The sequence below is a fragment of the Porcisia hertigi genome, chromosome 36 (genome assembly GCF_017918235.1).
Source record: "Porcisia hertigi strain C119 chromosome 36, whole genome shotgun sequence".
Classification (NCBI taxonomy): Eukaryota; Euglenozoa; class Kinetoplastea; order Trypanosomatida; family Trypanosomatidae; genus Porcisia; species Porcisia hertigi.
In genome coordinates this window covers 3747794-3764751 of record NC_090595.1, presented here as the reverse complement: position 1 = coordinate 3764751, position 16958 = coordinate 3747794, and the positions used below count along the sequence as shown (strand labels likewise).

General features: G+C 53.7%; 4 protein-coding genes across 4 annotated transcripts; all 4 read left to right on the top strand.

Annotated features, from left to right (window-relative positions):
- Positions 1–5918: 5918 nt before the first annotated feature.
- On the top strand, positions 5919–8168 carry JKF63_00972 (uncharacterized protein; the record flags this gene model as incomplete). Its single annotated transcript, XM_067897021.1, has 1 exon — positions 5919–8168. One exon carries the CDS (start codon positions 5919–5921, stop codon positions 8166–8168), a length of 2250 nt encoding a protein of 749 aa, XP_067753178.1.
- Positions 8169–9862: 1694 nt separating this feature from the next.
- On the top strand, positions 9863–10642 carry JKF63_00971 (uncharacterized protein; the record flags this gene model as incomplete). Its single annotated transcript, XM_067897020.1, has 1 exon — positions 9863–10642. One exon carries the CDS (start codon positions 9863–9865, stop codon positions 10640–10642), a length of 780 nt encoding a protein of 259 aa, XP_067753177.1.
- A 1201-nt stretch (positions 10643–11843) lies between these two features.
- On the top strand, positions 11844–13937 carry JKF63_00970 (uncharacterized protein; the record flags this gene model as incomplete). The annotated part of the gene is made up of 1 exon (XM_067897019.1): positions 11844–13937. The coding sequence occupies one exon, from the start codon at positions 11844–11846 to the stop codon at positions 13935–13937; it is 2094 nt and encodes a 697-aa protein (XP_067753176.1).
- Positions 13938–16035: 2098 nt separating this feature from the next.
- JKF63_00969 (uncharacterized protein) lies at positions 16036–16869 on the top strand (the record flags this gene model as incomplete). The annotated part of the gene is made up of 1 exon (XM_067897018.1): positions 16036–16869. One exon carries the CDS (start codon positions 16036–16038, stop codon positions 16867–16869), a length of 834 nt encoding a protein of 277 aa, XP_067753175.1.
- Between the last annotated feature and the right edge of the window lie 89 nt (positions 16870–16958).

The window sequence follows — 16958 nt, the reverse complement described above, 5'->3', positions numbered from 1 at the left end:
TGGCGCTTTGAGCATACGGACTACTCTCCCCTTTCTACCTTCACCCTTAACCCTATCACCCCCCCCCACATTACTGCGAAAAGGACAGAAACATTTTTTGTTCCCCCCCCCCTCCCCCCGCTAGTGTCTCCTCGTTTTCATTTGTGTTTTCTACTCCCCCCCTTTTTTTTTGCTTGCTTTTGTGTCTCTGTATGTGACTGTGCGTACTCGTTACTTTATGTATCTCCCCTTTCTCTACCATGTTTTTTTTTCCTGCTCCCTCATTGTTCTGTTGAGTGTCCGATTTGGGATTATCCGTTTCTCGTGACCCCAGCGAAAACATACGTCAGACAAGAGGCAAAAGGAAAGAAAAAAAATAACAGCAGCAAACAGTGATGCGTTCCACTCACCTGTGCTCTCACCATTCCACCCTACCTACCCACCCTTTCCCAAGAGAGAGGACAAAGGAAGCAAGGCGGTGAATTCATCACTGAAGCGCTCGACATAACAACTACCATGAGAAGGGAAGAACAAGGAGGGAACATAGAATTCGGTGCTCTCCCCCCTCCCCCCGCAAAAGAAAAAAGAGGATAAACAAACATGCGAGGTGGAGAGAGTGGAATGCTGAGGGGTGCTGCTACCGATGCTGCTACCCTATCGTCGTACCGCGCACCACTTTGACCCTAGTAGTCTTATTGTTGAGAGTGACATTCAGGACTCAGATTATATAGTTTTCCCTTCTTTTTTTTTCTTTCGTCTTGATCCGTTCGCTGCTTTTGCTTGTGTTTTCTACCTTTTATGCCTTTCGATCATTTGCCTCTGTTCTCTTTTTTTTTGGTTCCATCTCTCTCTCTCTCCCCCCTTTTTTTTCTGTTTGTCCCTTTCCTCTTTTTTTTCTCCTCTTACTCCACTCGGTCTGAATTTGTCCGTGTGTGCGCGCGCGTTTTGTTTTCCTCATCGCTGTCTTTGAGTGATCGAGTTGCTATCGACTCAGAGAGGAAGTAGCAATCCAAAAGTGAAAACAGAGGCTCTGCGCACTCACCTCTCAACCGAAGAAAGCAAACACGTTTCTAAATCACCGTCCCCTCCTCCCCTCCTCCCCTCCTACTCCCTTACCACTTCTGCCCCCACCCTCTTTTCTAGTTTTTTTGTATCCCTCAAGTTTTGTCCTTTATCGAAATCATTTGCTTGTGTTTCTTCCTTCCCCCCCCCTCTCCCCTCCCCTCCTCCCTCTCTGTTGTTGTTTTTCCCCTTCCTTCGCTCTTTTCTGTTGTTAGCTGTTTCGCTAGTTTCTCGTATGTTCCATAAATGTATATAAAGAGAGGTTCACTTTTCCCCTCCTGTTTTGTGTTGGAGTTTGTGCTCGATAGAGCTCGACTTACTTTTCTTTTGTGTCTCTTCGGATCTTGTATGATTGTCTTCTTCGTTTCTCTTTTTTCTCCTCCCCCCCCACTCTCCCCCCCACTCTCGCCCCCTTCCTCTCGCATGCTTTTGTTGTGTTCGACTCTGCTGAGGGAAACGGAAAAGAGATACACGTGTACCCATGTTAGAGCGCAGGTGGATAGTCGGAAAGGGTGACTCAGAGTCACAGCTTTCATTTGATGGCATAGTGTTTCACAGCTGAACTTTCCCTTCTGGATTCTGTCACACCACTTCACGGAGACCACTGCGCGGAAAGACGAGGAGGACACCACAGCCTGCGATGCAAATTTGTGCACAGAGTCGAACTCGTCTCTATTTTTCTCAAGAAGTGCGCCTTTTTAGTTTTCCCTCTTTTCTTTTTTGAAAGGGTTGCTGTGTGTGTGTGTGTGCTCTCACGTTAGCGCTTTCGTTATTCACATTCTGGGCCGGTATTGTGTTCCTCCCTCTCTTTTCCCCTCCCCTCCACCTCCCCTCCCCTCCCCTCCACTCCCCCTCCCTCCTCGCCAGGAAGAAGGGCACATCGTAGCACTATGATGTGTGTAACGGGATGGTTCCAGTCGCTCAATCTAGCCTGATAGGAATGCCACAAAGGACTGCACGGAGAAAAGCGTGCACGACGGGAGAAACATGGAGTGTGATTGCGAACGTATCAGACAAGGGTACCGTGGGTGGGCTTTGCGCGTATGGCTGCCTTCATCGACGGCACATTTTCTGAAGTGCGCGTCCCATCGTCTCTTACTGGCGTCATCTCACAGCTTCCGTTTCGCTGCATCAAGGCGACTTGGACATCTCTTTTGCACATCGAACCGGCCCTGGAGCGTGAAGCACGGAGAGTGCGGTCACACAGAGGGATTTTCCCGGGACACTCCTCTTTTACCGCATTACGTGTGTCTTTCAATGCTTCTGTTCAAGTGTAATCAGCGAGCGAGTTCGGGCTAATGACGGCGTTACAAATGACAACCTCTGAGTGAGTGGGACTTAGCACGGAAGTAGAGATCATCTTGGGGGAGCACGGGAGGTTTTGCGGCATGTGCAGAGACAGTGCATGTGAGCGATTTTACAGCGACTCATCTTCGGTACAGGATAAACATTTTTTTCCGTGTTCAGCCACTCTCTCTCTGCTTTTGTGTGGGCGTGTGTGGGTGTCGGATCGACTGCCACCTACGTTCTTCTTTTCCCCTCTTGTCTCCTTCGCTTTTTCCTCGCTCTCGTGTTCTGAATTATTCATCGCTGTCTTCCCCTAAAGTTACGCGCGACAACCACCACCTCGACATCTTTCAGCGTCTGTGTGTGTGTGTGTACTCCCGTTTCTGCTTGTTCGGCTTCTCTCCTGTGCGTTTTTATTTTTGGAAAGGCTTCGTTCCTCATTTCACACACGTACTCCCAATCCCACTGCCGCGTTTTTTCCCCTCCCCCTCCCAAGCTTCGGCTCACAGATTCGCGTCAAGGTGCTCTCCGCGGTCATTGGCATCAACTGACTGCTCGGCCAAAGTAAACAAAGGACCTCTGCGCTGCTCGCACGCTGGCTTCACCCATTTTTGTTTCTCTGGTTCTGCGCTTGCGCCAAAGGTCGATGAAGGGGGAAAGGGGAGGGGGGAAAGGGTTATTCACTGCTCAAATGCGATTGCCGCTCTTCACCTCCAGGATTACCCCCCGTGCCCCCCCCCCCATCTCACTTTTTTTATGGGTTTCGCTACTCGTCAACCCTTCCCGTTTTTCTTGTTTTACTGAAGCGTCTTATCGCATGAGGGCAATTACGCAAATCTCATGGGGTATCAAGACAAGGTGTTTCGATTTCGAGGGGTTCGCAACGCTGGTGATGATATGGCCTTACTTTAAAGATGGTCCGCCTTTTCGTCTTTCCTCATCCCCCTTCCAACATTTTTCATCTCATATATATTTATATATATATATATCAGTTGGCCTCCCCCGCACCCACTCTGTCCACGCCTGCCAACGTCTGTTTGATTCATCTGAGTCGATGCACGATGTGTCAACAGTTCTGGAGGTAGCCTGTGGGAGTTCTGACAACGCTGAATAACAGATCTGTTGCTCAGCTGCAGAGCTGTTGTGTGCTCTCTGTCTCTCGCTCTTCTCTGTAGCTTTCTGCTTTCACTCTGTGGAAATAAATTTTTCTTTTTTATTTCTTTCCCTGGGTTCTTTTGTCGTCTGTGAGGGAGTGGGTGCGTGGGGGTATCGCACATGTCACCGTATGAGCTCCAAAAGAAGAAAAAGAGGAAGATCGAACCAGCGCATCTTCTTGTGGTACACGACATCCCCCTCCCCCTCCCCCCCCCCTACATATATGTGTGTGTGCACGCCTATATGTCTCTTTTCTCGTGTTCTTTTTTCAAATGATCTTTGAGCAAATTTTCTTTTTCATTCCTATATATATATATGTATACACACACATATATATATATATATAGGGTGAGTGCGGTGTACGGATTCGCAACCGCTTTTTATGCACGCGCTTTCGCTGAAAGATTGTTACGGTTTTCTTGTCTCTGCTCACATAGCACTTCTGCACTCTCATTCGGCTTATTTGATCTCTCTCCCCCTCTATATATTTCCCTCACCACGTTTGTGTGCATGTGCATGTCTCCTTGTGTTTTAGACGCGTTCCTGTTGATCTGCGCCCCCCCCCCCCTCCCCCTTCCCCGTCGCAGAGAACATGCTCGATTTTTCAAGCGTTATTTCTTTATTGTACTGTTAACATCGGTACGTGTTAGGAAGGATGCGCACCTCTGCCGGTGCTCATGTTTTTTTTTGTTTGTACGTCTGCGCCCCTGTGTGCTCATTCACTCTGTACCAAAGCCTCAATTCGAGACTCCCATACGAAGACCACTCCGGGAAGTATTCAAGGCTGCCTCAGTCTTCTATCGGGCATGTGTTTACGTGTTGATCTGTATGCGCATATTTATCTCTGTGCTGGTCAAAACGCAGACGCTAACGCCAGTGTAGAGGAAAGAAAGACATGTGTAATAGCACCTGCCATCACTGCCACAAGGGGGTGCATCGCCTCTGGTTTTCTCTCGATTCAATCCGCTGTGTCCACCTTTATTCCGCTGGAGGAATGCTCGGTTACCTGAGATGAAGGATAGTGTTGCACCACTAAGTACCACCGGCAGCCCCCTCGGGGCTACATTGCGGTGACCCTCTGCCAGACGTCTTTGTGATCCCTCATCTTTGTCGTGCTCTTTTTTGTTTCTTTTTCTCGGTATGCGTGTGTGTGCGCTGCGGTTATGCCGTTTGCCATACTCACGCATTCAGTTGTGATGTTCTTTTGCACTTGTTGTGTTTTTTTTTTACTGTTGTTCATCTTCTCGTCCTCTCGCTTGTGTACTGCCTTCTTCGCTCTGTAACGTTTATGCATCCCGACTCCAAGGACGAATACTATGCATGCCGACACACACACTCACACACCCACACGAGCTGAGGGGTGGGTGCGTGTACGAGAAGCGTGCGCATCTATGCAGGTGTGCTCTCGTGTGTGCGTGTGTGTATGCGAAGACGCACGTGCACAAAAGCAAAACGTTTTTTTTTCTCCAGCTCTCCTCTTCCTCCTTCCTCTGTTGACCGTCTTTTCCTCCTCCCACACCTGACCCATCGAACCCCGATGCTGGTGGCGTTCCCTCGTCCTTCTAATTAGTTTTTAGTGCTTGTGAGATCTTTGGCATGTGTTCTCTTTTAGAAACGCAAAAACTCAAGAAACCAAAAAAAAAAACAAAGCGAAAGGACGCGAACGCAATTGGCTACACTCTTGTTTGCGGGTACTGATCTACCTGCTAACCGTTCTAGCACCCACCTTCGTCCTTGTTATGCGTGCATCTTCGTTAGGATTGGGATTTTCGCAGCACGTGCACGGCATCGGGCACTCCTGGGAAACGGCTCAGCCCGGCTTGCAAGGGAGCGGGAACTCTCTAGAAGAGGACGCCATCTCATTTGTGCACCCCATCGCCCCGCTCTCTCGCTCTTTTTCTCGGTTTGCGTTTCTGTCCTTTGTTTTTTTTTGGCCATATCTCACCCCTATCCCACCTCTCCTCGTGCACCTCGTGTTTTATGTCTTCCCCCATTCCTCTGATGATGTTGTCGCCTCCACATGCGGGACCACTCGGCATTGCGGATGCGGGGGGGGGGGACAAACAAACAAACAACCAAAATAAACACTTGACGTGACAGCACCGATTCCCGGTTGCTCGCGCACCACTGCTAACTTTTTATCATCACGAATCTGCAAGTAGCCCACAGCCGCCCCCTTTTTTTTTTACGTCTCGCCGCTATTCAGGCTGCATTTCTTTTTTTTGCGCCTCAGGCCCCTGGCTCGCGGGGCGCGTTGCTGAAGTCGAAAGCGACACACAGGATAACGATCACGTTGTGGTGCGCGAAGGTACCTCAGAGGAGGAGATCCCTGTCTCGCGCTCAAGAGTACTTCAAAGGAAGAGGCTATTTCGCAGAACTATCGAAAACGTTGTGCCCGCGCCACTCATCACCGCGCAGACACAGACGCGCAGACGATGGAGAATTTTCTTCGCAAGGCGCGAGATAAGATTCAGCGTAAGCTGGAAGAAACAAAGACAGGATCGAAGTACTTTGTGCAGACTCACCGCGGCGAAGTCGTCGGGCTCCGCAATGACCTCAACGGTACCGATAACTACCGCAAAAAAGCGGCCGTAAAGCGCATCATTGCAAACATGACAATGGGGCGCGACGTGAGTCACCTTTTCGTCGACGTTGTGAAACTTGGGCCGTCAACTGATCTAGAGCTGAAGAAGCTAGTTTATTTGTACGTTCTTAGCACGGCACGGCTGCAGCCAGAGAAAGCCTTGTTGGTTGTTAATACGTTGCTGCAAGACACCACGAACAGCTCTCCCGTCGTGCGAGCGCTTTCGCTGCGGACGATGATGTGCATCCGGGTAGCCTCGGTGCTCGAGTACACCCTAGAGCCTCTGCGCCGCGCCGTGGCAGATCCAGACCCCTATGTGCGCAAGACCGCCGCCATGGGCCTCGGGAAGCTCTTTCATAGTGACGTGAGCCTCTTTTATCAGCAGGACTTGAAGAGGGAACTGGTTGAGTTGCTAAAGGACAACAATCCAATGGTTGCCTCCAATGCCGCAGCAATAGTGTGCGAGGTGAACGACTACGGCAGCGAGAAGATCGAATATAGCAGCGAGTGGGTAAACCGGCTCGTCTTCGCCCTTCCAGAGTGCAACGAATGGGGGCAGCAGTTCATCCTAGAATTACTGGCTGCCCAGCGTCCCAGAGACCAAGAGAGTGCCGAGACCCTCCTGACGCGTGTTTTGCCACGCATGAGTCACCAGAACCCGGCGGTTGTGATGGGGGCAATCAAGGTGGTTGCCAATATTGCAAGTCGTTGCTCGAAGGAGTTGATTGAACGCTGCACTGTACGCGTCAACACCGCCCTCTTGACGCTAGCAAAGCGTGACGCTGAAACACAATACATTGTGTGCAAAAACATTCACGCGCTGCTGGTCATCTTTCCGAATTTGCTGCGCACGAATCTCGACGCATTTTATGTGCGCTACAGCGACCCACCGTTTGTTAAGCTGGAGAAGCTCCGTCTTTTGTTGAAGCTCGCCACGCCGTCCACGGCGCCAGGCATCGTAAAGGAGTTTGCCGAGTACGCCTCGGGTGTCGAGATGGTGTTTGTGATGGAGGTGGTGCGCGCCATCGCTTCGCTCGCGATCAAGGTCGATTCCATAGCGCCCGACTGCGCCAATCTTCTCATGCAGCTAGTACATCAGCGACCGGAGCTCCTGCCCAACGTGGTGACAGCCGCTAAGGATATTGTGCGCAAGTACCCCGAGTTACTCATGCTGGATGTACTGGTGGCCGACTACGGCGCCGACGAAGTCACAGAGGAGGAGGCGACTGTGTCGCTGCTGTGGATGCTAGGCGAGTACTGCGACTTTGTCATCAATGGGAGGGTCATCATTCAACGCTTCATCGACAGCATCATGGAGCACGGGCAGCGAGTTCAACTATCGATCCTCAGCGCTGCGGTGAAGATGTTCTTACGTGACCCGCAGACGATGGAGTCGCAACTGCATCGCGTCCTGGAGACCGTGACGACACACAGCGGCGACGCTGATGTTCGTGACCGCGCCTTAGCGTACTGGCGTCTGCTCTCTAAAGGCATCACCGTGGAGCAGATGAAGAAGGTGGTACATGGCCAGATGGTGCCGGTCGACGTTGACCGTACTTTCAGCGATGCCATGACTATGGCAGACTTGAAGAAATCCCTCAACACTGCTGCCATCGTCTTCGCCCGCCCCTACCAGTCGTTCCTCCCTCCCTATGGAATTGCAGGCGCTGAGGTGGACGAGGACGACACCGAGGACGATGGCGAGGCAGCGCTGCTGCAGACGACACTGGATGGCACCCAGGATGGCACCCAGGATGGCACATTGGCAGGTGCTACCGGAGAGCCGTGGAATGATGTTTTGGAAACAGGTAATGAGAGCGGTGCCCAACATCAGGTGCCGAGCGTCATGGACGGGGTTCAGCACGTAGATCCACTTGGTGATCTCTTCAGTTGCCCACCTTCCTCTGTAGCCGCTGCTGCTTTGTCTTTCAAGGGCGCTTCAGGGTCACAGGGTCTGTCACCGATACCAACCGCGAGAGTAGTCATCGATGACCTCTTCGGGAACGGCGTGGAGAGCAGAAGCCACGACGCACCGGCACCAGCGTCTGCTGCTTTGCGCCCCAACGCGGAGGTTACACCGTCCCATGATATCTTTTCATGAACAGACAGAGCGCCAATATAAACAACAAAAGGGAGTGCACAACTGAGAAACAGAGGAGGAAGAGATCAGCTTGTCGAATAAATATATCCCGTGCCGCGAATTCGGTGCGCCTGTGCGTGTTGTGTGTGTCTTTCTTCCCCACCCCCTCCTTCCCCCCACCTGCTTTTCTACAGTTTTTCATCATCGCCTTCCCCGCTTACTTCCCATTGCCCTTCCCCCACTATTGGTTGCTCCTCTCTTGCACCCCGTTTCAACGGCAAACGTTTTTGCTTTCGCAACTGTGGCAGCGGCGCTTTTATTCGGTTTCCTTTTTCTTTGCAGTTCTGTTTTTGGAGCGGGGGTGAATGGCGGCACTTTTCATTTTCTCGCTGCTCTCCCTGCTCTACTTTACTGTTCGAGTGGGACCCCCTTTGAGGGCGTGGGCCATCGCAGCGTAGGGAGCGCCCGGGGTGAGAAGTGCCCCGCTGCGTAGCGGAGTCACAAATCCCCTTATCCCTCCTCCCTACGAGCGTTGAAGCACCACTGACAGTGACAGGGCCAAGCACCTGTGTCATGAGGGGAGGGATGAGGGGTGGGGGGGGGGGCTGTCAGTGGGTGATCGATCGCCACGGGCGTCGGCGGTCGCGGTGGCGGAGTGCCCCGTGACCGCAAACACGGTCGTGTCATCGAAATGATGGGCAATGTGTCGGCGTGACTCGGACGCACCCCCAGCCGGTGCTCGCTGCCAACTGTCAGGGGAGGGGGGGGGTACCTGAGCCACGCCACAGGATGCACCGCGGGTCTCTGTGCACGCCGGGGGGCGGCTGTGTGTGTGTGTTGGGGGGTGGGGGTGTGAGCAGAGCCCGTGACCGAGGCCGCGCACGTATGACGGAGTGGGTGCTGCAGAACCGCGTGTGTGTGTGTGTGTGTGTGCCGCTGCTTGGCCCACACCGCGATGGGCCCCGTGGGGCAGACAGGCCCGGCGTGGGGCGGGGTGGGGTGGGGGCAGGTAAGAGGGTGCGGGGTGGTGCTGATGTGTTGTATGGCAGAGTGCGCACGTAAGGGGGAAAAGAGGGCTTTGGCGTGCACTTGTGCTTTGAATCTCCTGCTTGACGATTATACTGCCATCTCCCCCGCTACCTTCTCCTCTTCTACGGAGCCGTGTAGTGGGTTGGTGAAGGTACTTCGGGTGGCGATGTGATTCTCTGTAAAGCAACAAAAGGCAGAAAAGATTGAGTTACTGACCCTCACAACAGTCGAATGTCCTCCTCAATCCCCGCCCTTCAACTGCGAAGGAGGCAGCAAAGAGAGAAAGAGAAAAAATACCGAAGGCCCTTCAGCGTTGAGGCGCGGACGGATAGTTGACTGGACGCTTTCTGACAGTTTTTTTTCTTGGAGGACGCGCGAGGTTCACATTGGGCGTACTTAAATCGGGAATTCCTCCATTCTGCAGCTCGACAACACATGCTCAAAGCTTCCGCCACCCTGTTCACTCCGCTTCTTTTTTTCCCTACCCATGTCATTGTCTTCCATCCTCTTTCCCCCCTTTTCTTGCTTCCTCTCCAATTGTGTGTTTTTTTTTTTTGCTCGGGTGAACGCTTCGAACGACTTGACGCAGCCCTGGAGTAGCAAACAGAGCCCCTCGCCTGCATCGTGATTACCTTTCCAGCCCACAGCTGCCTTTCCTTCTTCCCTCCCCCAAACGAACCTTGAAAATGTTTCGCCGTCTCTCCGTTTGCGTGCCTTCTATGGCGGCAACGGCGCGCTTTTACACCCCATCCGAGGAGCTCAAAAAGTTGTACGCTAGCGACTTCGAGCGCGCGCAGTTCCCAGCAAATATTGTTCCCAGTGACTCTGTCACTTTTGCCAAGTTTCTGTACAAAGCGGCCGAGCCAAAGAGCAGCTTTGACAGTATTCTGAAGGACTTCAAAACCATCGCCGCCGCCATCCCGAATCTTCCCGTCTTCTGGGAGCGTACTGTGGTGGTGAGTGAGGTGAAGGAGTTCAGGTCCCTCTCCGCCCCTACAGTCTTCACGTTGGAGTGGATGCAGAGCAACGGCATGCTAGACCTACTCCCAGATGTGGTGGATGTGTACGAAACCTACGTCAACGCCAAGATGAAGCGGGTGGCGGCGAAGATCTACGTCGCTCCTGGCAAAGAACAGGACCGCACCCTGGTGGACAGGGCGAGGAAGGTAGCGGAGCAGGTGATCAAGGATAACAAGGAGCTCGCCGGCTACACGCTGGTGCCGAAGGTGCTGGTGGACCGCTCCATCGTGGACGGCTTTGCAGTGGATGTGCAAGGGCAGTACATCAATGAAGCCGTTGGCCGGCAGAAGGAAACGCAGGTCTCGGGTGAGGCCGACTATACGACCATCCCGCCTCCGCGCCTGTCCAAGACGATCTGGGACGACAACATCGAGACTGAGGTGCTGCGCAAGTACCTCGACAGTCTTTCCCTTTACGACGCCGAGGAACTCAAGAGCGGCGTATAGGTGCCGTGCACTCCTCCGAGTTTTTCTCCATCAGTTTGCCTTCCCTCCCTCGTAGTGACGCTTGTGTCAATGTGTGCGACACCGCGTCTGGAACCCTGGGGATCGTTTATAAACGTGCCTGTAGGTCCGCAAGAGAGTGCACGTGTGTATTCTCTCTCGCTCCCCCCCCCCCCACACACACACACACCGATGGATTCCTCCGCTGGCTTGCCGCTGCTGTCACTAGCACACGTTCCACTCGACTTTCTTGCTGGTATGAGCGGTCGCACCACGTGAAGAAGTTGTAGGAGCCGCTGGCTGGAGTAGAGGGCGGAAGGAGGAGGAGGCGGCGGGGGGAAAATTCGGTTGTCAGCCAAGCGTGTCCTTACAGCTGCTGACGTCACGGCGAAGGGGTTCTTTCTGCATCTTCACTGCAGTGTCCCACTTCGATGACTTCGCTCTCGTTGGCACGCCACGACCCGCGTGCCTTTTTGTGGTCTTCTGGCAAAGACGTGGGGTTTTCGTTCTTATAGGGCGCTTTTTTTTCTCTGTAGTAGGCACACCCTCGTAGTAACGCATGTTTACAACTCCCTCCCCCCTTCCATTCTCCGAGCAAGAGGCACTTTGCTGCTGAGAGAGGTAACACGGTGAACCAGGGACGTGGCCTTTTGTCGGCAGCGTCTCTCTCTCATCTCTCTTCCTCTGCACGCGGTCTTGCTGCCCCACATTCTGTGTGTAGTACTCTACCAGGCACCCCACGTCAGCGCTTCGTGCGCTGCCCCTGTTATCATCGCAGCGACAGTGTTCCACGAGGCACCTCACACGCGCTCTGTGGAGGCTTCTCGCTGCGCTTTGGTTGCTTGGGTGTGCATGACTGGAATTCCAAGTGTCCCTCTCCCCTCCCCCTTATGCACGGCATCACTGTTGCCGTGAATTCCTCTGCGGTTTCGACTCGTCTGCAAATCTCTCTCTTCGCATCTCTGCAATGGCCACACGTCTACACAAGCGCACGATCGCTTTCTTATATATTTTTCTGATCACCCATCACGATAAGAGTTCGTGCCCTTCGCCGTTCGCCCTGTATTTCATCATTCGGTGCTTCTTCAAGTTTCCCTGCCGGATTACCCTCTTGAGTTTTTTTTTTTTCGCTGGTCATCGTCTTGTTTTTCGCCTTATATACGCCTACCGCCACCACTCAACGACCCCAAGGCAGAGATTCAACATGAAAGTCTTCTACCCCACTGCACGCCGCTCCACTGCGGCGTACAAGCTGCACGGTCGCACTATTCACGAGCCCTACGACTACCTGGAGGACCCGTTCAATCCTGTCACGAAGGAATTCGTGAGGCAGCAAAACGAGGCATTTGGAGTGTACATGAAGTCTTCTCATGACATCCGCGACAAGATAGCGGGCCAGATGACAAAGATGATCAACTACGCGCGTACATCCAATCCCAGCGTCCACGCCGGCAAGTACTACTACGAATATAACACGGGCTTGCAAAACCAAAGCGTCATCATGCAGACAGTCTCTCTCGAGGATGGAAAGCCGTCCATCTTTCTGGACCCCAACACCCTCAGCGCCGACGGTACCACGGCTCTCAAGACCCGTGCTTGGAGTGAGAATGAAGAAATGTTTGCCTACAGCTTAAGCGATAAGGGCAGCGACTGGGAGTACATACATGTTCTCAACGCAAACACGGGAGAGAAGCTTCCGGACAAGCTGAACTGGGTAAAGTTCTCGTGCATCTCGTGGTGGGGGAACGAGGGCTTCTTCTACCAGCGCTACCCCGAGCTGAGCGAGGACGTCGACAAAGGCGCCGAGACGGACTCTGCGCAGAAACCGTTCGTGTGCTTTCACAAGCTCGGTACTCCCCAGTCAGAAGATGTGGTCATTCTAGAGGTGCCCGAGCATCCTCAGTGGAATTTCGCGGCAGAGGTGACAGACGACCAAGATTATCTCGTTATCACTGTGATGGATGGCTGTGAGCCGTACAACCTTATTTGGGTTGCCAGGCTGCCATCTTCCTACGAGGAGCTGAAGAAGCCACTGGTGTTCAACAAGGTAGTGAACACGTTCGTGGGCAACTACAGCTACCTCGGCAGTGAGGGAAAGACGTTTTACATGATGTGCACCAAGGATGCACCGCTCAAAAAGATTATCGCTCTTGACATCGACACGGCCGAGGAAAAAACTATCGTCCCTGAGCATAAATCTGTACTGAAACTCGCAGCGCTTGTAAAGCACACGCTCTTACTCGTGTATCTCGAGGACGTCAAGGACGTGATGTACTACCGCAAGTTGCACGGCGAGGCGACCATGACGAGGATGGACTTGCCCGTTGGCACCATCACCTCCTTTTTCTCCCACTACAAGAAGGACTTTGTCTCCTTCAAGGTCTCCTCTTTCATGTTGCCCGGTCGCTCCTTCGTTATGGACATCAACAGCCCGCAGAGCTCGCTGGCTCTTTACAGGGACGACACGGTGGACGGTCTCAACGCGGAAGACTTCGTCACTGAGCAGCGTTTTTACGAATCGGAGGACGGAACGAAGATTCCCATGTTTCTCGTCTACAAGAAGAGTGCCCTATCGGCCAGCTCACCAGTGGTATTGTACGGCTACGGCGGCTTTGGCATCTCCCTGACCCCTAGCTTTAGCCCGACGCGCATCGTCTATTTACAGAGCCTTGGCGGTGTTCTCGCCATCCCAAACATTCGTGGCGGGGGAGAGTACGGCCAGTCGTGGCACGATGCCGGGCGACTCACGAAAAAGCAGAACTGTTTCACTGATTTTGTCGCTGCCGCCAAGTATCTCCACAGCCACAACATCGGCTCTCCCGCAACAACTGCCATCATGGGCGGTTCCAACGGCGGCCTCCTCGTTGCCGCCTGCGCCAACCAGGCCCCTGAACTCTTCTCCTGTGCCGTATGCCAGGTCGGCGTGCTCGATATGTTCAAGTTTCATAAGTTCACCATTGGCCACGCTTGGATCTCCGACTACGGTGACCCAGACAAGGAAAAAGACTTTGAGGTCTTGGAGAAGTTCAGTCCCATTCACAACGTGCGCGCCGGCGTCAAGTACCCAGCCATTCTCGTGGTGACAGGGGACCACGACGATCGCGTGGTGCCCCTGCACTCACTCAAGTATGTCGCCACGCTGCAGCACATTAACCCAGAACTGGGCGGCCCCTTCCTTGCGCGCGTGGAGGTGTCTGCAGGTCACGGCAGCGGTAAACCGACAAGCAAAATCATCCAGGAGACATCCGACATCTTCGCCTTCATAGCGAAAAACACTGGCGCTACTTGGCAAGATTGAAACCAAAATGACACATTCCCCGATCCTCATCCAAAATACAGCACGTCCACGAGTGTGCGCATGCGACTATTCCCCCGCCGGCACCCCCCCGTGTCCATCTCTGGTTGTATCGACAGCATCCTCTCCCCGTCATCTAGGACGACCCGCCTGCGATCGCATCCGGTCATGCAATCAAGAGGCTCTTCTCTCTTCCTCCCCCCACCCCTTCTCCTCCCCAATCCCCCTTTTTTTTTCAGATACGCACGGGTGGGGTGAGAGGGGAGAGGAGGGGGGGGGGGAGCATGGGGGCTGGAGGAGGCGGGCAGCGGGCTCTTCGTGCATACCCACGGAATGGGTTGTGGTCCCCGGGATACCACGATGAGGTCACCGACAACCTCAGGGCTTCCCCGAAAAAGAAATGGCTCAGGTGAAGGCAAGCCAGCGTGAAGCTATGCAGTTGCATAGAGAACGTCATGGAAGACGGTGCGCGGAGGAGAATGCCGACGCATACCTCACGGCTGCAACTTGGCTGCTGATGGCCACCCCCCTCGCTCATTTTATCCTCCCCCCCCCCTTCACGCTTTGCTGCCTTCACGTCTCCTCAAGGGCTCATCTTGTTACATCAACCCCTGCTCTTTGCAGGGCTCCTCTGACCCTGCACGCATGCCTGTCTGTCTGCGTTCGTGAGACACCAGCATCCTACATACAGCGGCCTCGCGATCATTTCATTGCTCAACTCTATTGAACTCTTCAACTGTTTTACTGTCAGCCCACCCGGGAATGGGGTGCACTCGACAACCACGTCACTGCGACAGGCGGTACTTTTTTCGTGCCAGATTTTCTGGATTTTCTTTTCTTTTGTCTACTATTTTCTTATTTGGGCTACCGGAGGTCCCAACCACTATACGCATCAGCTGAGTGCAGGGAGCGCCCGGGGTGAGAAGTGCCCCGCTGCGTAGCGGAGTCACAAATCCCCTTATCCCTCCTTCCTACGAGCGTTGAAGCACTACTGACAGTGACAGGGCCAAGCACCTGTGTCATGAGGGGAGGGATGAGGGGTGGGGGGGGGCTGTCAGTGGGTGATCGATCGCCACGGGCGTCGGCGGTCGCGGTGGCGGAGTGTCCCGTGACCGCAAACACGGTCGTGTCATCGAAATGATGGGCAATGTGTCGGCGTGACTCGGACGCACCCCCAGCCGGTGCTCACTGCCAACTGTCAGGGGAGGGGAGGGGGGGTACCTGAGCCACGCCACGGGGTGCACCACGTGTCTCTGTGCACGCCGGGGGGTGGGGGTGAGCAGAGCCCGTGACCGAGGCCGCGCACGTATGACGGAGTGGGTGCTGCAGAACCGCGTGTGTGTGTGTGTGCCGCTGCTTGGCCCACACCGCGATGGGCCCCGTGGGGCAGACAGGCCCGGCGTGGGGTGGTGCTGATGTGTTGTGTGGCAGAGTGCGCACATCGGATTTTATACCGGTTTTTTTTTTCCAGGTAGCCGTTGTGTTATTCGGGAAGTGTTTTTCATTTCTCAACAGCCGTCCTCGGTGAGTGTATTGTGGCGCGCCAGAGGTCGTTGCGTTCAACATCGAGTGTCTTTCTTTTTTGGGGGGTATTCCAAGCCGTGAAGCAATTGAAGACGCGGGGCTGGTGTCGTGGTGCAATGGTGGAGGAGCAAAAATAGACGAGAAAACAGCACACGCCTTTCTAGGCATCGATGTCAGATCCCCCTTTTTTTGTCTTCCTCTCCAGCAAGATCGGCAAGGGCCCCATGGAAGCTACTCTCAACAGGCGGATTCCACACAAGCTTTGGTTTCTCTACCTGTTTTTTTTCTGCGCCGGAGACCATCGGACAAGACAATTGACGCAACAGCGGGGCTTCTCTCTGTATGAGCCCAGTGGCAGAGGTGATCAGCCAACATGAGTTTTTTTTTTTTTAGGGAGGAGGGGGTGCACTATGATTCACACACATTTCTTTTGTCCTCTTCTGTTTCATTCAAATCGACCCACAGTTCGACACCATTTTTATCGTCTTGGGTGTAAATGTGGCAACACTTAACAACGCCCACGCGTGGACAGGCACCCGGTTTCCGACACTCCCCATAGATGAGTAGAGCTGCCGCAATGACGCCTAACCCTACCCCTACCCCCTCGACTTCCCCGTTGGCGTCGTTGGCCGCGCACTTCCCAGAACGGAGTGGTGGCCCGGCGTGGAGACCGGAGACATCTGCGAATAGAGCGTGGTCGCTTCACGGCTTGCTTTTGACTGATCTCTGGGACGAGCCGCTACACACACGCAGCCGAACGAGCGAACGCCTTGGCTTTATCGACTTCGGCATGGTTATTCCGCCTATCCGTGCGTTCCTGTACTCTATGCTCATCCCGTACGCATGCTACCCGATAGCTGTGGTCCATTTTTATGGGTTTTATCGCTGCACCCAGACAATGGTGTTCCCCAGGTACTACAAGCGACAGCGCTACTCCAATCGTGTTATGTACGGTGTGCAGAAGCGTGTGTACGACGCACGGCAGAGGCGCATATTCGAGACACAAATCGACGACGTTCAAGAGATCCAGCATGCACTGGAGGTGGTAGGCACAACACGGAACCAGTTTGTGGACGACCCGCATCACAACGGCACGGCTTACTTTGTAGTGGAGCAGAAGATTATGAAGGCGGAGGCCGTATTTACTGGTGAGAATTGGGCTTGGGCTTTCATTTCAGACACCTGCCGATACATCACGCCAATGCTTTTCGCGTACCTGTTTCACCCGTCTTGCAAGCGTTTGACCGTGGACCTCCGACTGTGGTGGCAGGGTCGTCTCCAGTGGCGGCAGGTGCGCCACCCTGTTCTAAATTTTTTCAAGACGTACAACGAGTACAATCAATCGATGCGGCGCATCAACATTACGAAACCTGCTCCAAAGGGCGTCAAACCGTGGAGCCGCAATCTCTGAGCTCCTTTTCGAGGTATGCAGCATTTTCCCCTTACCTTAGTATGACACAGCGAATCGGCATCTCGTTTTTTTTTTTTGCACGAGCTGCG